At 45.6% G+C, this 26364-nt stretch overlaps 1 protein-coding gene across 1 annotated transcript in view; it reads right to left on the bottom strand.

Moving 5' to 3' along the window:
* FAM53B (family with sequence similarity 53 member B) overlaps window positions 1-26364 on the bottom strand; it is a 58356-nt gene that overhangs the window by 18679 nt on the left and 13313 nt on the right. Inside the window, exons 2-3 of the mRNA XM_069239128.1 lie at window positions 16136-16357; window positions 12569-13324 (exon numbers count right to left, since the gene is read on the bottom strand). Of these exons, the coding sequence (XP_069095229.1) occupies window positions 12569-13291 (723 nt within the window). The 5' untranslated portion in view covers window positions 13292-13324; window positions 16136-16357. The remainder of the gene's footprint in view (window positions 1-12568; window positions 13325-16135; window positions 16358-26364) is intronic.

The raw sequence follows: 26364 nt of genomic DNA, 5'->3' as shown, positions 1-26364 counted from the left end.
AATGAGAGGCACACTAATCAACATCTGCTATCACTGCTCTTGTCCGGGAAGTGGAAGCATGCGCCTAAACACAACTGGCCACAATTGCCCATATTTATGTGAGGGACTAGGGGACGAAGTGGTGTAACAAAACTTGAGGGGGGCTCAGCAAAATGCAAAGAGGGGGCCCCATGCTAGGACCGAGTCATGAGCTCTTAGGCCAGGGGCCTGCTGCCCGTGCAGGCATTACCGGTGGGGACCCCTGGAGCTCGCCCCCCAACACCGCACCCCAGGGACTATTGTTAACGGCACTGACAAGCTGCAAATGACCATTTTTATTTTAGTAAGAAGTTGCTGAGATCTAGCATGTTGTTTTCTTTTATTCTGGTCCTTTCTTGTCTACCAGAATATATTTCGAGCACACATTTCACAATTATTAATGGCGGAACACTTCCTCCACAACAAAATTTGACTGAAAGACTGCCAACTACTTTCGGGGAAGCTATCAATGATCTTGTGAGAAACACCCAGGTATGCCACATTTAAAAAAATGTAGGAAATAACAGTTAAATTAAGGAGTCTGTGACACCACTATACACGCTCCAGTGTCTGCCTGTTGTAAGATTTTGGCAATACAACCTGTTGAAGATGCAGTCAGTACTACAGATGCACAAAAATACATTTTTCCGAAGACACACAGTTGACTATCAAGGGTGTGGAGTGACAGTGGATATACCCATATTTCCTGGAAACCTTTTAGGCACAACACGTATCCCTAGAGAGCAATTATTAAGAAATATGGGATTAGAGTTGTGCATCTTAAAATGTATCTCTATGCAACAGAAAATATTAGTAGTGGCTGGATTCAAAACCACTGTGCATAAATGGTGCAAGACTGTTCAGACAGAGGAGACATTACCTTTTCAAGCTGCTGGTGACTCAAGAATTTCAAACAAAAATACTTGAGTAGCATAACTGTTGCACAGGTATATCAAATGGGTCGTTTGAAAGGTAGACGTGTGCTGGAAAGTGTTACTAAGGGGACCTCCTCAAAACCCTGCAAATTATAGCCTGTTCCCCACTTGTCACAATAGGATCATTAGGAAAGGAGGCATGAGGGCCCAATACCTGTGGATTACCAAAGTCAGGTTTGTTCAGTGGCAACGTTCTGCTGAAAGGACAAACAGAAATGGTTCCAGTAGGCCACTTATCTTAGAGGTGCCCAATGGTGCCAACCTGGCCAGTGTTGAGGTGGGGAGGTAGGTGGAGGCTGCTCTTGTGATTGCAGAAGCAGGAACAGGTTACTCCCTTAATACGTCATGGATTAGTCAGAAGGTGGGAGGGATGCTACCGCCGATGCCATAGGTCGCAAACTTTAGAGCTCCAGCCTAGCACATCCTGCGGTTACTTTAATGTCAGGGAGCCTCCCTGGCACCATTGCATGTGTTGACTGTATTTGAGTGACCTACGAGCGAGACAGAGCGAGAATCTGCCCGGACTGATACAGATCCTGCCAGGTGGCGATAAGATTGAGGCCTCGAAAATTCTACTAAGTATGGCGAGACACAGTTTATCAGGTTGAGCTATTTTTAGGACATACTCGACCCTTCTGGCGAGTTTACAAAGGACAGGTGGTCCATTAAGTCAGAAAGTGAAGGAGGCCTTTAAATCTTATTCTTGTCGCATTTGCTCTGTGTTCAGAGACAGAGATCAAAAGTCAGTCGGTCTTACAATAAATTTTCCTTCTGACATCAGAGTTCCAGGAGTTTGTCAGTTTTTACTAACACACAACATTGAATTAGCTAACACAACTGTACAAACATTTTAAAATATATATCAGTTCAAAACCCATTGTTTGTACTTCTGTGGGATATAACAATTTTTTTAATAGGATGAAAACAAATTGGAAAACTTTACTTGGTGATGTGCAAAGAATAAATGTTTTTTAGAACCAATTTTCACAGATTTGTTAATACATTATATAGTTTTAGCAGTAAAGCTGCAAGTTACTGAGAAGGTTTTTGAACATTTCATGGATAATTTCTGTCTGTAAATGACAGTGTGTGACCACGTCATGCTTTAGTAATATATTTATTTGAAATGAGTGTTTAAACATAAACCTAGAAACATTCCTGCCCTGGTAGCAATGTTATTAGTAAACAAAGAGGCAGGTAATGGATCATGTGTCCTTTATCTGTGGGCTAGATTCTTTTAATACATACAGCAAACGTCTAGCCCATTTAATCAAACATACTTTTTTCGTACAGCAGAAATTCTAAGCTCACATATTTGAAGGTACACTCAGATGTGAGAAAGAAGAAAAAGGCGACTCTGTAAAGTAAAATATTTGCTTAGGGTCACACATGTGAGACCCATTTACAAGTCAAGTACATTACAGTTATGGTCAAGTAGATTATTCAAGTTACTCGACCTTCAGGTCTAGTACATTTTTTATAATTTTTTGAAGCCTGAAGATGGCGGCCGCAGACCACCAGACTATGTGCTGACTCCCAGGCCTGAGCTGCAGATTAGCCCACACAAGACCAAGCGTGACAAGAGCTGCAGGAGAAACCCCAACAGGCGAGGAGCCCTGAACTGTGAGTGGGTTCCCACTGACTCTCACACCAGGCGGTGCATCGGAGGTGGGAGTACTGCAACGCGAACTGTCATAACACTACCACCGAGGGGGAGCAGAGTGAAGGACCTGCTGCTGACTGCAAACACTCAGCAGGGGAAAAGGAAAGAAGAGCACAACAGGCCACTGGCCACAGTGATCCCCTCCATGCCCTGAGGAGTACCACACTGCAGTTTAGCATTGGAGCACCAGTGCGGTGAGTGCCGTATCTCCAGAACCTCTATGGAGGAGCAAGTAGCGGCGAGGCCCTTAAATAAAGGCAATAAGGGATAGCAGACTGAACATTTAGGTAAGTCTCAAATTGCACCCAGGAAGCATTGGCTGTCAACTGGGCCCCATACTTGAACATATAGCAGAGAGACGCACGGTGTCCCAGCTCCAAGCGCTACGCAACTTCGATGCTCTGGACTGTCCCTGCACCCGTGAGGTGGCGGCAAAATGTGTCCGGCAACCCGGGCTGCTAGAACCCTGCAATGACACCTGAGGGACAAAAGTGACTTGTGGGGGCCACTAGGAGCCCTGACCACGTGACCCACCATGACTGTATAGTTAGGTTCCTATTGGGGCCTGGGGAGGTGGCCTGCAAAACTCCATTCCAGAGGTGTGCCCTGACTGGTCGCCCTGCTCTGCACAGAGAGCGTGCTCTTGTGGCCCACTGCAAAGCCTGGCCACCAACACTAAGTGGAATCAGAGCACCATCCTGACTACTCCACCTCTTCAACTGAGCGACGTGGCCCTGCTTCACTGTACGGAGTCACAACTGAACCTACATCAGGAGGCAGGGGTACACCTCAAAGAGCTTCATATTGCCTGTCCTCAATTCGCTATCAAGGGTAAAGCCACAAGAAATGAGGACTTGGACATGGGAGGCCCGATTTGATACAAAGACAACACCGCAGATGGGACCCCTGAGGGGCCCACTCTACAAGACATCCTACAGGTCATTACCACTTACAGAGAAATACTGGAAAAGAAGATCAATACACCCGGGGTGGCTCCAAGCATCCTGAAAGATGACCACTGGCACCTAGCAGAAAGGGTTACGACAACAGAGAGAACGATAACAGATATCCCTTCCGATATGGTGGCAATGTGCGAAAGCCTCACACTCATGAAGGACAATGTCTACTTGCTGACTTACCTGGACTGGTTGCATGAGGGGGTGACCCCGGAGGGTCTCTCCCCATTTTATGCCCTGGAGAGGGCACAGTGTTCCAGCGTGACTCCCCCCTCTACCAGGTGCGCCACCACGACCGGTGGTACCCAGACACGCAAGTTTTCTGACTGGCAGGCATAATGGGGGCTAGCTGACTCATGGTGCTTCTACCGTCCGGTAGGACCGGATTATTCCTTTTTCTCATCCCTGCATGAGCTACATATGTGCCTGGACGTGTTTCTATGCACACCAGACATACATGTGTTTGTACATACCACTGAGTATCTCTCCAGGACCATATCTGACCACAATCTGAGACTACTGTGGTTGGGATGGTAGAGATCATGGCCCTGCATCCCGCTGTGGAGATTAAAACTGGAGTCACTGGAGTACCCCGTTTTCTAGGACACAGTGGGTACTGCCATTCAGCAATACTTTGAGGACAACACTGGCTCTGTGTCGTCCCTCAGGTGGAGTGGGACACTTAAGAGCATGATCAGGGGTCGGTGCAAAGCTGAATCGGTGTGAGTCCGACAGACTTTACTGACTGAAGTCTTGTCATTTGAAGAGGCAGTAAGGATTAATGAAATCACCATACCAAAAATCCAAGCAAACATAAAATCCATGGCCCGGAACAAAACACCAGGATTACAAGGCTTTACCAGCTGAATTCTATTTCCACATACGCAGAGGACCTCGCCTCCAAGCTAGTGAACCTCTAACAAGACAGCTAGAGACGGGATTTTTACCATCCTCCACCCAAGAGGCTCTGATTGTGCCCCTGGGGAAGCCAGTCCATGACAGAAGAGCCTACCAGTAGGTATCAATGTTAAACATAATTTACAAGATCCTTAGCAGGATACTGGCACCTCCACCCTAGGCCTAAACTCATACACTCAGGTCAAGCAGGATTCATCCCTGACACGGTGCTCAACATTCGCAGACTCCTCATACTATTAGAGGACAACACCTACCACCGAGCAGAGGCAGTGATCTTCGCAGTGGATATTGAGAAGGCTTTGAATAGCCTGGAATGGGCCTTCCAATGTAGTGTTATGGAACACTCTGGCCTAGGGCATGGATTTGTGGCCTGGACCAGTTTGCTATATACAGACCCCACTGCCAAAGTTTGAACATGTTCCATAATTTCAGAAAGCTATGGCGTGGGCAGAGGAACCAGCCAGGGCTGCCCCTTGTTACATTACACCTACTATTTGCCCTGGCAATGGAGCCTTTTGCTTTGCCTGGGCTGGTAACAATTATCAGGGCATAACGGTGGGTGCCCAAACCCACCACATCGCGATATACACAGATGATCTCTTGATTTTCTCACACAACATGAGAGTAGCTTTTAAGGGCACCCGAGGATTCCTGGAGTGATTCTGCTCCCTCTCTGGACTGACAGTTAACTGTCAGAAATCCTGTTTATTCCCCACGCTGGTAACCCAAGACCCCCTCCCCCCCAGAGGGACTGATGGTGTTGCAGTGGGAACCCCGCTGCTTGCAATACCACGCTGTACAGATTTATCATTAACCTTCTGACTTACTGGATAGGAACGTAGGAAGGCCACCTGAGCACTCAGATGGAGCATTGAGTTTTGGAGAACGCTCCCCTTATCGGTGGTGGGCTTAGTTGCACTACTAAACTAATAAATGGTAGCCCTCCCCGCCTATTATATTTTTTTGTAGTACTGCCTGTTTGGATTTCTTGAGATTGATACAAAGATCAGGGCTTTCATTTGGGGTTCGGGCCACAGGCGAGTGGCTCTGACCACATTACAGAGACAAGTGGGCGGTCTGGCAATTCCCGACTACCTTGCAGCGCAGCTCCAGGGCCAGCGGGCAGACTTACCCCCGGATGGAAATGGGACTTTTGTGCCTGATCTTCACCGCCTGACTAGAGTGCTCCTTAGTCTCAAATGCCCCAGCGCAGGCGATACCACGGAATTACAAGTGCTGCGATGCTGCTGGACCAGAAGTTTTCAGAGGACATGATTAAGCCTACTCTACTACCCTGACATACCGCTGGGACTTTTAGAAGTGCTCCCACACATGGGAGACTGGTGAGAGCAAACACAGACACTCAGTGACTTATTCCAAGTCGAGGTACTCCTCCCATTTGAAGAGTTCCGCTTGGGGCATGACCAGCCTCAGGGCTACTTTCTCCTTTTCAAGCGCGGTGATGGCAGCAATCAGTAGACATTGGAGGGCGGGCATGGCAGAACCACCTCATTCTAAAAGTTGTCAATATCTGGTCACTTCTTTGGGGACCTTTAAAGCTGTCACTTGCCTGTACACAACAAATAAGGGAGAAATTCTGCCGCCCCTGAACACCCTTAGAACCCACTGGGAGGAAGACCTGGGGATCCCCATACCAGAAAGAATACCTAAAGTATGGAAGAATGCCTGGTTTAAACTTATTAATCTTTATGTGCTACATAGGGCGTACCTCGCCCCTGGAATAACAGAAGAACCAACTACTGGAGTAGCAGCGGAAGTAATTGAGAATGAGGTCCCATGCACCCCTGGGCATTGTCTACTGAGCTGGTTCCCACACACAGCTAAAACCAAAACTAAAAGCAAGTTTAAAAGCGTAGCCTTTTTTCCTTGCAAAGCGGGAAATCACTTGGAGCTGGAAGGCCCCGAGGGAACCAAGGGTGGCGGTGTGGAAAGAGGAATTTGAACGCTCGTGGGATACAGGAGCATAGTTCGGCTTCAAGAGACCAGCAGTGGGCAAGAATCACTAGACATGGCCAAGGCAACTTTAGAAGAATCCATGAAGAACCCTGAACCTTCAACATCTGGGGAAACGCCGGGTAACCCCTGAAGGAAGCTACCTCTGTATATTCTATACCAAAATGAGGTATGCTGTGCACTGAGTCCAGGGGTTCCCCAGAGGTTTAGCAGAGGCCAAAGTAGCTAATACGAATGCCCTCTTTTGTGGAAGTGTAGTCGAGCAGTTAGGCTTCTCGGGGTGGTGCAAATCATTTTTTGTACACGCACAGTCAAGAAATGAGGCACACTCTCATTGACTAACTCCAAGTAAATGGTTTTACATAGTAAAAATATATTTTATTACTTTATTACTAGAACCAGAAGAACTTTGTTGCAGTTAAGTACAGTTGTCAATAGGTATCAAGCATATACATTAAATGTACTTTCTTTGGTTTTTGTAAACAAAGCACTTTACAAGTAAGTAGCAATTTGCTATCTCAAAAGTTAGAAGTCCATAGAGTCCTAGGGGGAAAGTGTGAGCACAGAAAACAGTTAAGTACACAACTTACGTTTCCAGTCTTCGGGATTCAGGATGTCCACAGGTCAAAGTTTAGGCAGACCCCAAAAGTGCAGCACCAGCAAAACAGGGCCAGCTGGGTGCAGAGGTCAAAGTTGGAGTCCACAGGATCACACCAAACACACACCGTCGGCGGCACAGGGGCAGCCGAGTACAGGCAGCAAACATAGAGCTGAGTGCCTAATGCTTTTCAATAGGAGGACTCCGGGGGTCATAAAAGATACTGCAGGCTGGGTTCAGGGGGCCGGTTCCGGGAAACCAAAGGCTGGACAGGCAGGAGAGGCACCCACTGGACGTTGCTGGACTGTTGGTCGAATTCCCAACGGCCAGGGGGCTGTGGGTGCAGGGGTCTCCTTGGGCATCAGGTATCTCCGACGGATCCGGTTGCAGTCAGGTGGGTCCTCTGGATTCATGCTGTAGGCGTCGTCGTGTTGGCCAGGAGGTGTCAACCCAGGGTGGACTTGAGGTCAGAATCGCCTGGGGACCTTCTCTAGACCGGTGGGCCACCTGGACTTGGGCTGTGGGCGTTGGGTGCAGAGTGGGCATGGTTCGCCGATCCGGGGCAGTTCTGGAGTCCTTTTTGGAGGTTTCTTCTGGAGAGAGCCGCTGTCCTCAAGAGTTCTTGGTCCTCTGCTTGGCAGGCAGTCCTCTGGGGGTTTGTAGAGGTCGCTGGTCCTGCAGGATGCATCGCATTCTTGGAGAAAGGGACTTTGAAGCTGCAGACAGGCCGGTAGGGCTGGGGCCAAGTCAGTTGTCATCTGGAGTCTTCACTACTGGGATCAGCTTAGCAGTCTTCATTCTTTCTTTTGAGATTGCCAGGAATCTGGTGAGTAAGGTTCAGGGAAGCCTCTAAATACTGGATTTAGGGGCGTTACAGGGGTCAGAGGGTAGTAGCCAATGGTTACTGTCCCTAAGGGTGGCTACCCCCTTCCTGTGCCCAATCCCTTTTGGGAGGGGGGCACATTCCTAACCCTATTGGTCCCTGTCCCCCAAAACAAGATGGATGATTCTGCAAGGAGGGGGTCACTTTAACTTTGGACACCTTAGGGGCAGTCCCAGCTGAAGTGGTCACTCCTCCTTGTTTTTCCTAATTTCCCTGCTCGAGTTGCCGCCAAAAGTGGGGCTTGGTCCGGGGGCGGGCAACTTCACTAGCTCCACTAGCTGGAGAGCCCTGGGGCACTATAACAGGAGCCCTGAGCCTTTGAGGCTCACCACCACCAAGTGTTACAGTTCCTGCAGGAGGGAGCTGTGAAGCACCTCCACCCAGAGCAGGCTTTATTCCTGACCCGAGAGTGCACAAAGGCTCTCACCCCATGGGGTCATAAACTTGTCTGTTAGTGGCAGGCTGGCACAGACAGGTCAGCCCTGCACTAAAGGGTTGGGTAAAATACAGGTGGGATTTCTAAGATGCCTTCTGTTTGCTTTCTACAATAAATCCAAAACTGGCACCAGTGTATGTTTATTGCGCTGAGAAGTTTGACACCAAACTTCCCAGCCTTCTGTGAAGCCATCATGGAGCTGTGGAGTTCGTGATGACAAACTCCCAGCCCATGCACTTAATATGGCCAAACTGCACTTTCAATGTCTAAGAATGGACTTGGACACTGTAGGGGCATGTTGCGCATGGAGCTATGCTCTCACCTGTGGTACAGTGCACACTGCTTTAGGACTGTAAGGCCTGCTAGAGGGGGAGACTTACAGATGCCACAGGGAGAGGGTTGTGGTCATGGCACCTTGGAAGGGGTGCCGTGTCAACTCTGCCTTTTTCTCCCCACCAGCACACACAATCTGCATGGCAGCTGTGTGGTGAGGGGTCCCTTAGGGTGGCACAATACATGCTGTAGCCCTTAGGGACCCCCCCAGGTCACAGAGCCCTTGATACCACTGGTACCTTTTAAGGCACTGAGCTGTGTTCCAGGGGTGTGCCAATTCTGGAAACAATGGTACAGTTTAGGGAAAGAACACTGGTGCTGAGGTCTGGTTAGCATGGTCCCAGTACACAGTCAGTCAAGTTAGCATCAGACATCAGGCAAAAAGTGTGTATGTGTGTGGTTGGGAGGGGTGGACTGCAAACAAGGTGCCAGTTTCTTACACCCCTTATAAACGACTCCTATACTGGGGACTAGGCCTCACCTAGAGAGATGCAGAAGGGACTAATATGCTGCTAGGACAACACTGGGGCCTGAGATTGAAACAAGAGTTAAATGGGACCACTTACACAAAGTCGTGACACTCAAGATACTCACATGGGCTAAAGAGGTACAGGGAATGACAGAGGGTGGGGGGGTTACGTTGATGGGTGGTATACAGTTAATAAGATTGCTAATGTGTCTTTGATAATTGTAGGGGAGAGTGATAACATTGTTTGACATAACATGTAGTTTCCCAACAAAGAAAACCAATAAAATTTGTTTGGAAAAAAAATGGATCAGGCAGAAGAGTTCGAGGTCTGAGAATGCTGTAATTCAGTGGTTCCCAACCTTTTGACTTCTGTGGACCCGCACTTTATCTTTACTGGGACCCCCACTGAATCCTTATTGGAACCCGGGACCCCCAACCCCCCCCCCCAATCAGTCATCACTGAAAGCTGGGGACCTAATCTGTTAATATTATATAATTTTCTAAGTGGTCGCGGACCCCCTAAGGAGGCTTCATGGACCCCCAGGGGTCCCCGGACCACAGGTTGGGAACCACTGCTCTAATTTGTTTTCCATTATGGCTTTGTGTCTTTTTACACACTGTAGCAGACCTGGTCAGGAGAAAAGGAGTGCTCATCCCCCTCTTGCATCTTACCGTTACACAGGCTGATTTATCTGAATAAGTCTATTTTACAGAGGGGACAGAAAAAGCCTACTTTTAACTCACAAAAACTTCAGTTTATACAAGCATATTTGAGAAATGTCAGTCAAAACATTATTTGGAGGAGAAAGGGTGCCTCTAGATAATAAAACGCTTGTGTCAAACATGAAAGGGGCTCCTTGAACTTATTGCTCTATTGCATTTTAGAAAAGAACTGAGATACAATGGTTGTGCATATAGACCCTCTGCATGACGTCAGTTCTGTTCAACGTAAAACACACATTGCAGTTCTGATGTATGTTTCTGTAACTTTACAGTTAAATATTATTTGGTAAAAGAAAAGGCTAGAAAATCATGTATTAAAAAAAAGCTGTTTTCTCCGAGGAGCGGCCTTGTAGCTGGAAATAATCTAAAGTTATGTGCATGGGGAGCATCTTTTATGGTAAAATTCAGACTTTTGAGAGTGGGTGAGGGAAAGCGTTTTGGGGAAATACGTGTTTTCGTAATACATTGATACAGAAAACTGGTGTGAGCATCAAGCTAAGTAGCACCTTAGACTAAGATATGAAGAATAGGCAAGTGGTGACGCGTGCCCGCAGGCAAGGAAAGTTTTCATCAGAGAAAGCGATAGCTTAGAAAACCGGATGATGATATGATATCCAGAGGGAAGAGGTGTATGAAGGGGGAAAGACTGGATATCCACTGAGTGCTGGGTGACGGCAGTCATCATATGGCACCAATATTCGAAGTACTGAGAATGGCAAGACAGTTTTGAATAATGCAAGGATGACAATCAACAAGAAACAGGATGAAAGAGGGTGATGAGTGAGAAGAAATTATACAATTAGATATGTAGGCGAACAGAGGGCATTTTGCTATAGCAAAATTGCACCGGACCACACGTGTTTTTGGCAGATAAATAGTGGGGGAGCCGACTGTAGACAATCCCCTCAAGGACCTTGAGAAAAACGAGAGACAAAAGATTTATTGAAAAGAATAGTGTTGTCAAAAGTAGTTCTTTTCTGTATGAGAATAACTACTGTGGCTTTCAAGAGAAAGGGTAGCTGACCGATAGGGAAAATCACCTAAAGTGAAGGCTTGTGTGTGTTGGGAGTAAGGGTTGTGTTGTAAAATGTTTGTGAGCTCAACGGTGTTTGAATATTTCTTATGGTAACAACAGACCTTTATTTTTAAAAAAGTTAGGATTTGTGGTTTATGGGCCCATTACAAATGTTTTAAGTATGGGCATGTGTTGGAATAAAAATGATCTTCTTGATGGGTACAATGTGCAAAGGATGGAAAATGTGTATGGCTGGATGTTGTGTTGAAGTCCCCAGTGGATGAGGAACACACAAACTCTGTGTGAAGCGTATGAGGCCTCTGGGGCTTCATGGGCAATCTCCATGTTCTGGGTACGGTGTCAGCTCTATGGGCAGGAGAGGGTGGATGCACTAGTATGATGGTTGTGACTGTAGTTGGGAGAAGATTACTATTTTAAGAGCAATTATGGAACCCAATGTGTTTGAAAGAGTGCACGTTCTGGGTGCCCTTTGAAAGGGTTCAGTTTTAGCAAGAAAGTACATATTCTAGGTGCAGTTTGACAGTTTCAGGGACTGAAAAAGTGTTGTGGCTATTCCTGTAATGAATGAGGTCAGACTTGTCAAAAGAGGGCTAAAACAATGGGTACAATCGCAAACAACACACACAGTGGAACGGCTGCGATATACACTCCTGCCCTCAATATCGTTCCAATATCCAAGTACCGACCTCTCTGGGTAACCCGTTCCAACACCCCTATTAATTAAACAATTTCTATACACTGCGAGAGAGGCACACCAGACAAATTACGAGCCCTTGACAGATAAACTTCATAATTCAACTTTCGAAGTCAAAATGTCCAAATGTGTCCAATAATGTATTAAACAAGTGTATAAGGCACAGCAACAATTTTTGGAAGAAAGATCAGTTGTATTTAATTCAGTCCACTCATTAACCTGTATAAAGTCAAATAAGTGTAATTTAGCAAGCCAACAGAACACCATAAAATCGTACTAAGTTACTTCGAGGTGGTGGGGGCTGGTCTGTAAAGCTTGTAACTCAATCCACTAAACGAATTAAAGAAGGATTACATCATAAAGTGCATCTGTGAGGTTACGTACTTGATACAGCAGAATGAGGTGTGGTATAAGGAAAAAGACCAAGATTTTGTTTACAACTGAATGCCCTAAACAAGTCCCATTGTCTATGGGTTGAAACTCATTGGCTGCATTTCATATCTAATGTCACAAGCATAAAATTAATAATTTCTTTCTTACACAAATTGTTTCTGCGACTGTTGGACTTTTAAAATACATTTGTAGACATATCTGGATGTTTTAATTTGAACGTTGAGTTATGAAGCCTATCAGTATTTTTAATTTATCCAGGGTGTAGTAATTTGTCTTGTGCGTCTCTGTAAAAGTTGATACATACTGATATAATGGGTGTATTGTGCAAAGTTCAAAGGGCTAAGAATAGCTATCTGGAGGTACTTTGAGACTTCAGCTGTTGGGAGAAGGAGAGTATTCATGGACATATGTGATACCCCAGTAGTTGCGATTTTACTTAAGCTCAGAGTGCTGTGCTCGTGAGATGATGGAGACTTATGATGTAGCACAGGCAAGGAAATATGGGCATTAACGTTTCATCCCCTGGCCTGGAGTCTTACCTGAGTCATCTTGGCAAGGTCCAAGGAGGGTCTTGGCTCTTGTGCTTGTGTTTTTTCTGGGTGTCGCCGCTTTATTGCTGCTTTCTTCTCATGGAGGACACAGGGCTGGGAACGGCTCCGGGCCAGCCCTCCCCCTGTCCGTCTCAGCAGCTCGGGGGTGGAGGCAGGTGTACTGCACATGGAGGGTGGGCCGTACTCTGAGGAGACCAGCACCCTTGAGCAGGAGAACGACCTTTGCATATCACCCACCATTGGGTCCTGGCACCAGATCTCCCCAGCCTGCGCATAGTTGACAGACATCCTGAGGGAATGGTGCCCAAATCCAGATGGCTCGTATGATGGAGAGGTAGCAGCAGAACTGGACGGGAGGCTGAAGCTTGAGCTGCGCTGCATGTGATTAGAATCACAGGAGTAGTGCTGGACGCTGCCCCCACTGTAACATCGCCTCTTTTCTACAGGTGTCCACACTCTGGAGCCATGTGGTCTCCAGGAAGTGCGGCCTGAAGACCGCTCATCTGAGAAGGAGAGAGACCGACACTGGCGCTTGCTGGGAGGTACAGATGGGGTTGTACATGAGTCACTGATGCTGAGACCCTGGATCAAGCTAGTCACCCCACCTGCACCAAAGGACTCCGAGACCTGGGAAAGGTCGTCTTTGTCATGTTTTGGAGGGCCATCCCAGAGAGGGGGGCTTGACTCGTCCATCTGTAGAGGGCACTTCATGGTCAGACGTTCCCCATCACAAATGTCCTTCTCCTAGAGGGGAATAAGAGAAGGGGTGAGGTAAGGTATTTCTACATATAAACTGTTGTAAGATGCTGTAAGGCATAACACGCCATTACACAGCGCAGCAAGGAGAGTAAATGCAACAAACACAATACCAATACAGAATGTTATGTATGTTTGACTGTGTATGTTTTTGTATGAAGTGAACCTATAAAGGAAGCAATGGAGTGTTGAAAAGTTCCGAATTATGTGATGCACTGAACAGAGGCTATACAAAATCAAAACTGGTGAAGGAAACTGACAAGATAAATTTGTTTATTTTAAAAAGTGGCATACAGACCTCAATTTAGAAATTCAGAAAAGTATATGGCATATAATCCAATGGCACAGGTCAATAATGCTACAGAGGATAAAATAACAGAATGGGAATTTCACTTGGACTTGAGCTGTTGGTGATATCTTTTTTTATATACTGGGAATGACAGCTCTTACCTACAGCACTCAATAACACATTTTCTGTTAGCAGTCAGGAAAATCTACAGCCCATTTCTGGAAAATGGGTAAAACTCCACAATATGTCTCCGGTGAACCAAAATATAGACAACTTATGCCATGGAGAAGCTCACATCTATCATCCATTATAGAATGGAAGTTCATGAAGTTGTGGACTCTGTTAACCAAAAATGTAAAGATGCGAGAATCGGGGGGAAATGTTACAGTCTATATTCCAATCGCAGTGAGACGATCTGATTTGTGTATTATGTCCCAACACCTGATTATTAAACAAACTTGTGCCTGTGATAAATGATGACATTATAATCACATACTTGAACTGTACTTCCAGTCATGCATAACTGTGATTCTCTGAATTAGTGTGCAGCTCTGAATCGCTAAGGAGAATGTGATTGCCACTTTGCTCCTGCTCGCTTGAAGGAAAAAAATGCAACAACTTCATATTTAGATAATTCTAACAATTTGCCAAAAACAACCATCATAAAAAAGGTTTATTGGCAACTATTAACCAGGAGATCAAACCTGTGAAAAGTTGAATGTTCAAATTTGAAAACACGCCAGATGTGGCTGATAAACCAACTAAGAAAGCAGTACAGTCCATAGCATCTAGTGGTGCTACACTAAAATAATAGATGTGGCGTACAGAGGATCTTAAACCATCACCTTTGGCATAACAATCTGTGGGTGTTTAGCTTAAATGAGGGGGTGTGAAGTGGTTGACTCTCACAGGTTTTAAGGGTTTTAAGCCTTTTCTCATTGGAAGTACTCAATCTGAATTTTTTTTTAAAAAACACAACACACACAGTACTTTCCATTAAAGAAAGTATTAAGAGAATGCTAAGTATTCCATTGCTCTAAGTCAGTGTTGCTAATTTTCAACTGCTCTATGAGCTACTATGCAATGTTTTAGCAACCTGCAAGACTGTAAACGGAACTAATATTAGTTATATACCAAAGAAACTTAATTTGTATTCCCATGGGTTTAACACGTTCTCAAGGCCTAGAGGGAAGATGTTATTGTGTTGCCATAACCGTAAAAGTACCAGTAAGGGTCTGAATGCATATACACAAATATACATCATGAAAGAGATTCTGTTGAACAATTTTGTTTTCACGTTGGAGGGTTTTCCACACATTTCTATATGTTTTGAGGGACGGGGTCTGGGTCTATTGGGGCAACAGTATGCAGTCTGCAGTCTATACAGTCTAATTTAATTGATGTTCACATAATTCAAGAATCTCGTTTAGATAACAATGAAGCTGAAAAACACCAAAGACCACAAATTCTGTACATCATTGTTAGTACTAATTCATAACATATTAAAGGGCTGATGGTTTATTTTCAAAATTCTTGTGACTATGGATTGCTACTTGTGTGCTAAATGGATTATTGTGCCATTGCTAAGGCTCAAAACCTAGACCAGGCAGGGACAGTATTTAGGTATTACAAGAGCTACAATAAGACTTTCTGTGGCACCTTTTCATGTGTGTACAGTAGGGGATTGTAATGTCCCTTGAGACATGATTAAGTTATTTACAAAGGGAAAACATACAAACGCTATTTGTAAATCATGGAGACTTCATAGCAATCCGGTACTGCAGCATTTCAGGCACTACAATCCAGTTCTACAAACTTGGAAATCCTGACTGAAGTGCAGTATGTGGTTGCAGTACTAGCCCAACACACAAAGCTCTACCTTTGCACCCTAATCCCAACCTGCACTGCCCTACTCTTACACTGCTAGCAACAAATACACAACTATGCCAAGGTTCCACAATGGTGACTGTCAGTTAGTCCAGAAAACGCACACACACACAACCACCCTTTGCAGATGAATTTTAAACTGGATCGAATGCTTACCATACTATTAAATTGGTAGCCCCATACAATCCTGCTCTGTCAATGAATCTCAGTCCTGACCCACAGCACCCAATTATTGCCACACTTGGCCACAAGCACAGCACTGCCTAAACACATCAGTTACAGGATCTAAGACCCTCTGTATTACAGTATAAACATCCCAAAGCTCTGTTTAATCATGACCCGTTACACAACCCTTTATTACTCAGTGAGACCACCCATTGCAGTTCTAATGACAAGCCCCAAGTCTAACTTGCAGTATCATCTGTACCAGCCATTCAGCTTTACCCATGCTTCCGAAAAATGACTGAATGCTTTCCCTGGTACTCCCCTAAGAAGTCCACTTACACAGCCATCTATACATCTCACCATCTGCAATTCTATGCAAGGGATTCTACAATATGCTCTTCCAGAGCAGCAGCACCCCATCAGATTGCTACTGATTGTGGCGTGCTGTAGGATCGTACCTGCGGTTCCGGCTCTCAGTGTTGGCCTGGGAGACTGTCTGCTTCTGTGGCAAACTCTGAAGCACAATAAGAGTCATTGTGATTCTCATTTCTTGTTACTAAGCACAGGGCAGCCAAAGGTCATGAGTGTAAGATTAGTTTGATCCGGCTCAGCCAACATTTCAAAGTACAGAAAGTACTGCTGTAGGATCTGTTCAGAGGCGTCAGGGATGCATATCTCACCTAGAGAGAAAAGAGAGGACATCTTCAAAGCATGATCATAACAACCACCATACAGGACGAAGCAACAGGTAAACAGTATGAGCAGAATCAATGCACATTCACAACTCTATTGACACTGGAAAAGTAACAGAAAATAATCGAGGATCAACATAAAAGTAAGAAACTACAGGTGACGGTGTACCAACAGATTCAATGCACATTTATGACGTCAGCAACTGTGGAGGCTCTAAATAAACCATGGTAAAATAAACTTCAAAGCAAAGTCAAAACCAATGACACAGGAAGAGGTTAAAGAAAAATCAGCTTCAAAATAGATCCAAAACAATGCTCCACCCATGCAGGAAGAGCTATTGAGAAAAGGATTTAAGGAGCTTCAAAATGTTTTTACCGCTCCATAAGCATAGGACAAAGCTATGGAGAAAGGTCGACCAGCTTCACAGAATGCCAACTACAACATACACATGGGAGGATGCTACAGAAAACAATACACTACATTAGGCTCAAAGCATATCTACTACATCAACACAGAAGGAATGTATGTTTAACAAGGTATGATCAAGTTTCAAAGTACACCCAAATCTCTGCACTGGAGAAAGCAGAGGGTAATGAGGTATGACTAAGCTTCATACACCTCTATAACTCAAACACAGGAGTGGGATATGGATAAAGTCTTTAAAATAAATTCATAACAGCCCAACACAAGGAAAGCTAAGAAAAGCATGATATTATAAACCTCACACTAAAAAGCATGGGTGCAAGTTACAGCTTATCAGGGTTTGGGTTGGACCTGACAGCCTTAGGGTGGTCTTACCCCAACTTTGTGCCCGACTCCCTTCGTTTTTCTGATCTACTTTTAGCTGGTTTTAGGACTCTGCATACTCTAACACTGTAGACCAGTGCTAAAATGTTTGTGCTCTCTCCTCTAAACATGGTAACATTGGCTCATACCCAATTGGCATATTTAATTTATCTAGACGTCCCTAGTAAAGTGCACTAGCGGGCACTGAGCAGTGCCTCAAATCAAGGCCTGACCGTAAAGGAAAGGAGAGAGGAGAGAATTTTAGCTGCAGTTAGCAAGATGAAAATAGAGGCTGACAGGGAAGCCAAGCAAGCTGAAAGAGAGGCTGAAAGAACCTTGGCAGAAAATAAATTACTTCTGGCTCATGAACTGAGTCTGAAAGACCTGGAAATCAAGGCCAGACAGGTGGATTCTAGCAGTGATAGTGGCAGCATACGTACAGTACTTGATGGAGACAAGAAGGTTCATATACCCAAGGACTTGGTGCCCAGTTATGTGGAGGGAGATGACAGTGATAAGTGGTTTTCTGCTTATGAAGTTGAACTGAGGGTACATGGGGATCCTGGAGAGCACATGGGGGGGGGGGGGAAACTTGTGGAAACACATTCCACCACTTGGAAGGGACATGCTTCTAACACTAGAGGTTGGGAACAAGACCAAGTACAAGCCCATGAAAGCCATTTTGACAGCCAAATTTGGACTGACCTCTGAGAAGTATTGCCAAAAGACTCAGGGACAGTAACAATCTTCCCAACCATTCTTAGGGAGATTTCTTTGATTACCCCAGGAAGGCAATGAATGGCTGGGTGGGGTGCAGCAAAGTCAATGATCATGTTGGGTTGTACAATTTAATCCTGAGAGAACACATCCTCAGTATATGTTTTACAGACTTGCGCCATGGCTTAGTTGACAGCAAGCCGACTGATCCCAGGAAGCTTGCTGAGGAGGCGGACCTCTGAGCTAGCACCAGTGTGTCCAAAAAGGTATCTGTGGGGGACACCCACAAAGGTTTTCAGGGTTCCCAACAGAAGAAAGAGGGGGAGAAAAACTTAAAAATAAGGAGTTCTCTAAAGGCCCCCAAAATAATTCCCAAGGGAGTAGTGGCCACCAGTCCCATTCTGATCCTAAGAAGAAAGGGTTCTGTGATCACAAGACAGGGAGGTTTGTACCCCAATGTACAGAGTGCTCCAGGTATGGTCACTCTAAGGGCAACTCAAAGTGTCCCAAGAGGGTACAGCTTGACCCCCCCCCCCCCCCACCCACCGGGGGCAAGACACCTGAGTTGGCTAGGGTAGCGCTCAGGGAGGAGTTAGTCCCAGATAGTTTGGGGGAACAGACAGAGGTAACCTTAGTGTCCCTAGAGGATGCAGATATGGTGCCAAAAACCCACATGCAATGCGCAGAAAGAGTGTACCACTCTTGAGGCGACAGCTCCGTAGTATTGGTACCAAAGGCTGCCCCACCAGGCACCAAACTAGAACTTTGGTTCTGTATGGACTACAGAGGACTCAATTCAGTCATCAAGACGGACGTGCACCCCATTCCCAGAGCTGATGAGCTCATTGACAGGCTTAGGTGCTGCTAAATTCCTCAGTATTCTGATTTAGCGTCAGGGTACTGGCAGATCGCCTTGACTGAGGGAGCAAAGGAGATGACAGCATTCTCAGCTCCTGAGGGCCATTACCAATTCTGAGTGATGCCCTTTGGTTTGAAGAATGCCCCTGCTACTTTCCAGCGGTTGGTTAATAGGGTCCTGGTCGGCAAGGAGGCTTTCTGTGCCGCCTACTTAGACAACATTGTTGTCTACAGTGCCAGCAGTGAGGAATACCTACATCACCTCCAAGAGGTGCTTTAGGCCCTGCAACAGGAAGGACTGACAATCAAGTGCCAGATTGGGCAGGGTTCCGTGGTGCATTTGGGACACCTGGTAGGTAGTGGTAAGGTGCAGCCCCTCCAGGCCAAGAATGAAACGATCATGGCCTGGCAACCACCTAGAACTCAAACTGAAGTGAGAGCCTTCCCAGGTCTCCCTGGCTATTACAGAAGATTTGTTAAGGGATATGGCACTATTGTTGCCCCTTTACTGAGCTGACTTCTAATAAGCAGCCAGGGTTGATGATTTGGACAGAGGAACTAATTGTGCAGACGGACGCTTCAGAGCATGGCATAGGGGCAGTCTTAGCACAGTTGAATGAAGAGGGCATAGACCAACTGACAGCCTGCATTAGCAGGAGGTTACTTCCACACGAACAGAAGTGGAGTGCCATTCAAAGAAAATCCTTTGCTGTGGTCTGGGCATTGAAGAAGCTGAGACCATACCTGTTTGGGACTCACTACCACGTTCAGACAGACCACAGACCCCCCCAGATGGCTCATGCAGATGAGGAGTGAAAATCCTAAGATCTTGAGGTGGTCCATCTTCCTGCAGGGAATGAACTTTACGAAGGAGCATCGCCCAGGGAATGACCACGCCAATGCTGATGGTCTCTCCAGATCCTTCCGCCTTAGTGAAGAGAGTTCCCAAGGGGTTGGTTAGCTCTACCCACTTTCAATTGGGGGACACATGTTAGACCGGACAGCCTTAGAGTGGTCTTCCTCCAACTTTTTGCTTACCTCCCTCCATTTTTTCAATCTCATTTTGGCTGGTTTTAGGACTCTGCGCACTTCACCACTGCTGACCAGTGCTAAAGTGTTTTTGCTCTCTCCCCTAAACATGGTATCACTGGTTCATACACAATTGGCATATTTCATGTACCTATAAGTCCCTAGTAGAGTGCACTACATGTGCCCAGGGCCTGTAAGTTAAATGCTACTAGCGGAAATGAGGCAGTGATTGTGCCACCAACATAAGTAGACACTTGACCAGGTCTCAAATCTGCCATTGCTAGGCCTGTGTGCGCAATGTCACTGCCACTTCGACTTGGCATTTAAAACTAAACTAGTTGCCAAGCCTTAAATTCCCCTTTTCTTACATCTAAGTCACCCCTAAGGTAGGCCCTAGCTAACCCATAGGGCAGGGTGCTATGTACGTAAAAGGCAGGACATGTACTTATAGGTATTACATGTCCTGGTAGTGAAAAAATGCCAAAGTAGTTTTTCACTACTGTGAAGCCTGCTCCTCTCATAGGTCAGCATTAGAAATTCCCTTATATACTTTTAAGTGGCAATTTCTGATCTGAGAGAAATAGGCTTGTCATGTTTGGGATGGTTGGCATGGCAGTGAGAAATCCGACTTACTGGTGAAGGTACATTCTACATTACTATTTCAGAAATGCCACTTTTAAAAAGTAGGCATTTTTCTGCAATCAATACTATTGGTGCCTTACAGCCTGTCTCCACTCCATGTCTGGTCAGTGCTTGTGCATTCCACCCAGGCAGCCATAAACACAGGACACTTAGCCGTCCCTGGGCAGAAAGGGTGGAGCACATACACAATTCCAAAGACAAAGGTGATTCAACAGATGAGACAAAACAAATAGCTTTAAAGTACCACTGACACAGGAGAATTATTATTCAGGGAACATGGCTAAATGGGCCCCGATTATACATCAATACACTGTTGTACCTAGTTGTTAGACCCGACAGCCTTAGGGTGGTCACCCCTAAATTTTTGCCTGCCTCCCTCCACTTTTTGGATACTGTTTTTGCTGGTTTTAAGACGCTGCACACTTTATCACTGCTAACCAGTGCTAAAGTGCATATGCTCTCTCCCTTTAACCCCTTAGCTGCTGGGCCGTTTCCCTCCCCCCAGTGCTGAGCCCTTTTTTGGCTATTTGGGGTAGTTCACGCTTAGGCCTTCATAACTTTTTGTCCACATAAGCTATCCACGCCAAATTTGCGTCCTTTTTGTCCAACATCCTAGGGATTCTAATGGTACCCAGAGTTTGTGGTTTCCTCTGGAGGAGACCAAGAAATTAGCTAAAATACAGTGAAAATTTAGTTTTTTCCCAAAAAAATGGAAAAAAGTGCTGCCGAAGAAAGCTTGTGGTTTTTCCCCTGAAAATGGCATCAACAAAGGGTTTCTGGTGCTAAAATCACCATCTTCCCACCTTTCAGGAACGGCCAGACTTGAATCAGAAAACCACATTTTTCAACACAAATTTGGCATTTTACTGGGACATACCCCATTTTTTACTATTTTTGGTGCTTTCAGCCTCCTTCCAGTTAGTGACAGGAATGGGTGTGAAACCAATGCTGGATCCCGGACAGCTAAACATTTCTGAAAACTAGACTAAATTCTGAATTCAGCAAGGGGTCATTTGTGTAGATCCTACAAGGTTTTCCTACAGAAAATAACAGCTGAAATAAAAAGATATTGAAATTGAGCTGAAAACAACAGCCATTTTTCTTTATGTTTTACTCTGTAACTTTTTCCTGCGATGTCAGATATTTTAAAGCAATATACGGTTATGTCTGCTGGACTCTTCTGGTTGCGGGGATATAAAGGGCTTGTAGGTTCATCAAGAACCCTAGGTAACTAGAGCCAATAAATGAGCTGCACCCTGCAGTTGGTTTTCATTCTCTACTGGGTATACAGCAATTCATTTGCTGAAATATGAAGAGTGAAAAATAGGTATCAAGAAAACCTTTGCATTTCCAAAATGGACTCAAGATAAGGTTATGAGGAGCAGTGGTTATTTGCACATCACTGAATTCCAGGGTGCCCATACTAGCATGTGAATTGCAGGGCATTTCTCAAATAGACGTCTTTTTTACACACTCTCTTATATTTTGAAGGAAAAAATGTAGAGAAAGATAAGGGGCAATAACACTTGTTTTGCTATTCTATGTTCCCCTAAGTCTCCCTATAAAAATGATACCTCACTTGTGTGGGTAGGCCTAGCGCCCGCGACAGGAAATGCCTCAAAACACAACGTGGACACATCCCATTTTTTGACAGAAAACAGAGCTGTTTTTTGCAAAGTGCCTACCTGTAGATTTTGGCCTCTAGCTCAGCCGGCACCTAGGGAAACCTACCAAACCTGTGCATTTTTTAAAACTAGAGACCTAGGGGAATCCAAGATGGGGTGACTTGTGGGGCTCTGACCAGGGTCTGTTACCCAGAATCCTTTGAAAACCTAAAAATGTGGCTAAACAAACACGATTTCTTCACATGTCGGTGACAGAAAGTTCTGGAATCTGAGAGGAGCCACGAATTTCCTTCCACGCAGCGTTCCCCCCAAGTCTCCCGATAAAAATGATACCTCACTTGTGTGGGTAGGCCTAGCGCCCGCGACAAGAAATGCCCCAAAACACAACGTGGACACATCCCATTTTTTGACAGAAAACAGAGCTGTTTTTTGCAAAGTGCATACCTGTAGATTTTGGCCTCTAGCTCAGCCGGCACCTAGGGAAACCTACCAAACCTGTGCATTTTTGAAAACTAGAGACCTAGGGGAATCCTAGATGGGGTGACTTGTGGGGCTCTGACCAGGTTCTGTTACCCAGAATCCTTTGCAAACCTCAAAATGTGGCTAAAGAAACATGTTTTCCTCACATTTCGGTGACAGAAAGTTCTGGAATCTGAGAGGAGCCAAAAATGTCCTTCCACCCAGCGTTCCCCCAAGTCTCCCGATAAAAATGATACCTCACTTGTGTGGGTAGGCCTGGCGCCCGCGACAGGAAATGCCCCAAAACACAACGTGGACACATCCCATTTTTTGACAGAAAACAGAGCTGTTTTTTGCAAAGTGCCTACCTGTAGATTTTGGCCTCTAGCTCAGCCGGCACCTAGGGAAACCTACCAAACCTGTGCATTTTTTAAAACTAGAGACCTAGGGGAATCCAAGATGGGGTGACTTGTGGGGCTCTGACCAGGTTCTGTTACCCAGAATCCTTTGCAAACCTCAAAATGTGGCTAAAAAAACACGTTTTCCTCACATTTCGGTGACAGAAAGTTCTGGAATCTGAGAGGAGCCAATAATGTCCTTCCACCCAGCGTTCCCCCAAGTCTCCCGATAAAAATGATACCTCACTTGTGTGGGTAGGCCTAGCGCCCGCGACAGGAAATGCCCCAAAACACAACGTGGACACATCCCATTTTTTGACAGAAAACAGAGCTGTTTTTTGCAAAGTGCCTACCTGTAGATTTTGGCCTCTAGCTCAGCCGGCACCTAGGGAAACCTACCAAACCTGTGCATTTTTTAAAACTAGAGACCTAGGGGAATCCAAGATGGGGTGACTTGTGGGGCTCTGACCAGGTTCTGTTACCCAGAATCCTTTGCAAACCTCAAAATGTGGCTAAAAAAAACACATTTTCCTCACATTTCGGTGACAGAAAGTTCTGGGATCTGAGAGGAGCCACAAATTTCCTTCCACCCAGCGTTCCCCCAAGTCTCCCGATAAAAATGATACCTCACTTGTGTGGGTAGGCCTAGCACCCGCGACAGGAAATGCCCCAAAACATAACATGGACACATCCCATTTTTTGACAGAAAACAGAGCTGTTTTTTGCAAAGTGCCTACCTGTAGATTGTGGCCTCTAGCTCAGCCGGCACCTAGGGAAACCTACCAAACCTGTGCATTTTTGAAAACTAGAGACCTAGAGGAATCCAAGATGGGGTGACTTGTGGGGCTCTGACCAGGTTCTGTTACCCAGAATCCTTTGCAAACCTCAAAATGTGGCTAAAATAACACGTTTTCCTCACATTTCGGTGACAGAAAGTTCTGGAATCTGAGAGGAGCCACAAATTTCCTTCCACGCAGCGTTCCCCCAAGTCTCCCGATAAAAATTATACCTCACTTGTGTGGGTAGGCCTAGCGCCCGCGACAGGAAATTCCCCAAAACACAACGTGGACACATCCCATTTTTTGACAGAAACAGAGCTGTTTTTTGCAAAGTGCCTACCTGTAGATTTTGGCCTCTAGCTCAGCTGGCACCTAGGGAAACCTACCAAACCTGTGCATTTTTGAAAACTAGAGACCTAGGGGAATCCAAGATGGGTTGACTTGTGGGGCTCTGACCAGGGTCTGTTACCCAGAATCCTTTGCAAACCTCAAAATGTGGCTAAAAAAATACATTTTCCTCACATTTCGGTGACAGAAAGTTCTGGAATCTGAGAGGAGCCACAAATTTCCTTCCACCCAGCGTTCCCCCAAGTCTCCCGATAAAAATGATACCTCACTTGTGTGGGTAGGCCTAGCGCCCGCGACAGCAAATGCCCCAAAACACAACGTGGACACATCACATTTTTTCATAGAAAACAGTGCCTACCTGTGGATTTTGGCCTCTAGCTCAGCCGGCACCTGGGGAAACCTAGCAAACCAGCGCATTTTTGAAAACTAGAAACCCAGGGGAATCCAAGATGGGGTGACTTGTGGGGCTCTGACCAGGTTCTGTTACCCAGAATCCTTTGCAAACATCAAAATTTGCCCAACAAAACACTTTTTCCTCTCTTTTCGGTGACAGAAAGTTCTGGAATCTGAGAGGAGCCACAAATTTCCTTCCACCCAGCATTCCCCCAAGTCTCCCGACACAAATGGTACCTCACTTGTGTGGGTAGGCCTGGTGCCCGCGACAGGAATAGATCACACAACGGTCAATGTTGGTCCTTACATGAGGCAGCTGTTGACCCTGGGGTGATCCATTCCTGACGCAGGAACTAGGTGTAGGCACTCAAGTGGGGTAGTGTTTTTATCAGGACAGGTGAGGAATCACTGGGTGGTAGGAATTGTGTGGATCCCAGCATACTCCTGTAGTTTGTGTGACAGAAATGCGAGAAAAATAGAGTTTTTATTCAACATTTCAGCTTTGCAGAGTATTCTGGGTAAGAAAACTTTGGGGAATCCACACAAGTCACACCTCTGTGGACTCCCCCGAATGTCTAGTTTCCAGAAATGTTTGGGTTTAGTGTGTTTCTCTATATGGCCGCCGAACCCAGGACCAAAAACACAGGTGCCTGCCTTACAAAACCAGTTTGTTTTGCGATAGATAATTTTGATGTCTCCACAATACGATTTGGGCGGTGGAATTTGGGGCTGAACTAAATTGGGGAGCTCCCAAGAGAGCACTCTCTCTCTGCTTGCCGCCGCATTCACCTGCTCTCTGGGTTGGGCTAACCCACTATTACCCAGTTGCACAGACTGCTTGCGAAGGGACAGCAGGACTGTCCTCATCACCTCCCTCATAATGTACTGGAAGAGGAGTTATCGAATGGGACTCCTCCGACTGAAAAATCACTCCCAGAGTCTGCACCATTGTCCTATCCCTCAGATGCTGTCTCAGTCCCTGATCCTGTGTCAGAGCTGTCCTTTATAACCCGAGTGATGGCAGCAGTCATCCATTAAGATGCCATCTCTGCTATTGGCTAAACTGTTGCTCTAAAACACTAGCCTACGTAGACAGTCACAAAATCGATGGTGTGTGTGAGATACGTGCAACAGTAGAGGACACCTTACCTGCGCTTCTTCCCTCAATCAGCACGTTCTTTCAAGACACTCAAAAAACACCTTGTCACATACCATTCGTCACAGTCTTTAGCACCTCCTGCGCCCAGTCCAACAATCATTATTGGTGCTCCCACTCCCTCCGATTCCCTCATTACCACCCAGCAAAAGTGCCCTTCATCTCTCCATAGCCGCCCTCCACCCCGCACATACATTTCATTTGTATTATAGCGCAGGTAATGGCTGACTTTACTAATGTACTCAGCTATTTACATAAAATACAGATTTGTTCTTTGCAGTAGGCATATAAACCTTCTGCGCTTCTTTATGGCACTAAAACTGCCACTAGACAAGTCTGACCCTTTTGTAGCAGAAACATAATCACAATACTTACTTGACTTTTTTATTGCTGCCTAAAAGCTACAGTTGAAAAGCATCAGTTGAAGTATGTGCATTGCTTTGAAGACGCAAACTGCAAGACAACTGGTGGCAAATCTCTATATATACATATACATATATATATATATTTATCACTTTTATATGTGGGTCTGGTTTTCCTGGGGGGCGATCGCAGTCCCCAGGGAAACCACACACATATTGACAAAAGTGATATATATATATATATATCTATCTCTCTCTCTATATATATATATATATATATACCTATCTACATAGATATATCTATAGACAGATATATATATATTTTTTTTTTTTAGTTGTTGTATGGTTTCCTTGGGGGCCAGGGAAACCCTACAACAACAACAAAAAATATTGCCCCCACAGGGGGTCGCACTGCCCACGGATGACCCCCTGTCCATTTTTT

Source organism: Pleurodeles waltl, chromosome 6 (genome assembly GCF_031143425.1).
Source record: "Pleurodeles waltl isolate 20211129_DDA chromosome 6, aPleWal1.hap1.20221129, whole genome shotgun sequence".
In the NCBI taxonomy this organism is placed as follows: Eukaryota; Metazoa; Chordata; class Amphibia; order Caudata; family Salamandridae; genus Pleurodeles; species Pleurodeles waltl.
Note: the sequence above shows the minus strand (reverse complement) of the source record. Positions and strands in the feature narration are given on the sequence as shown.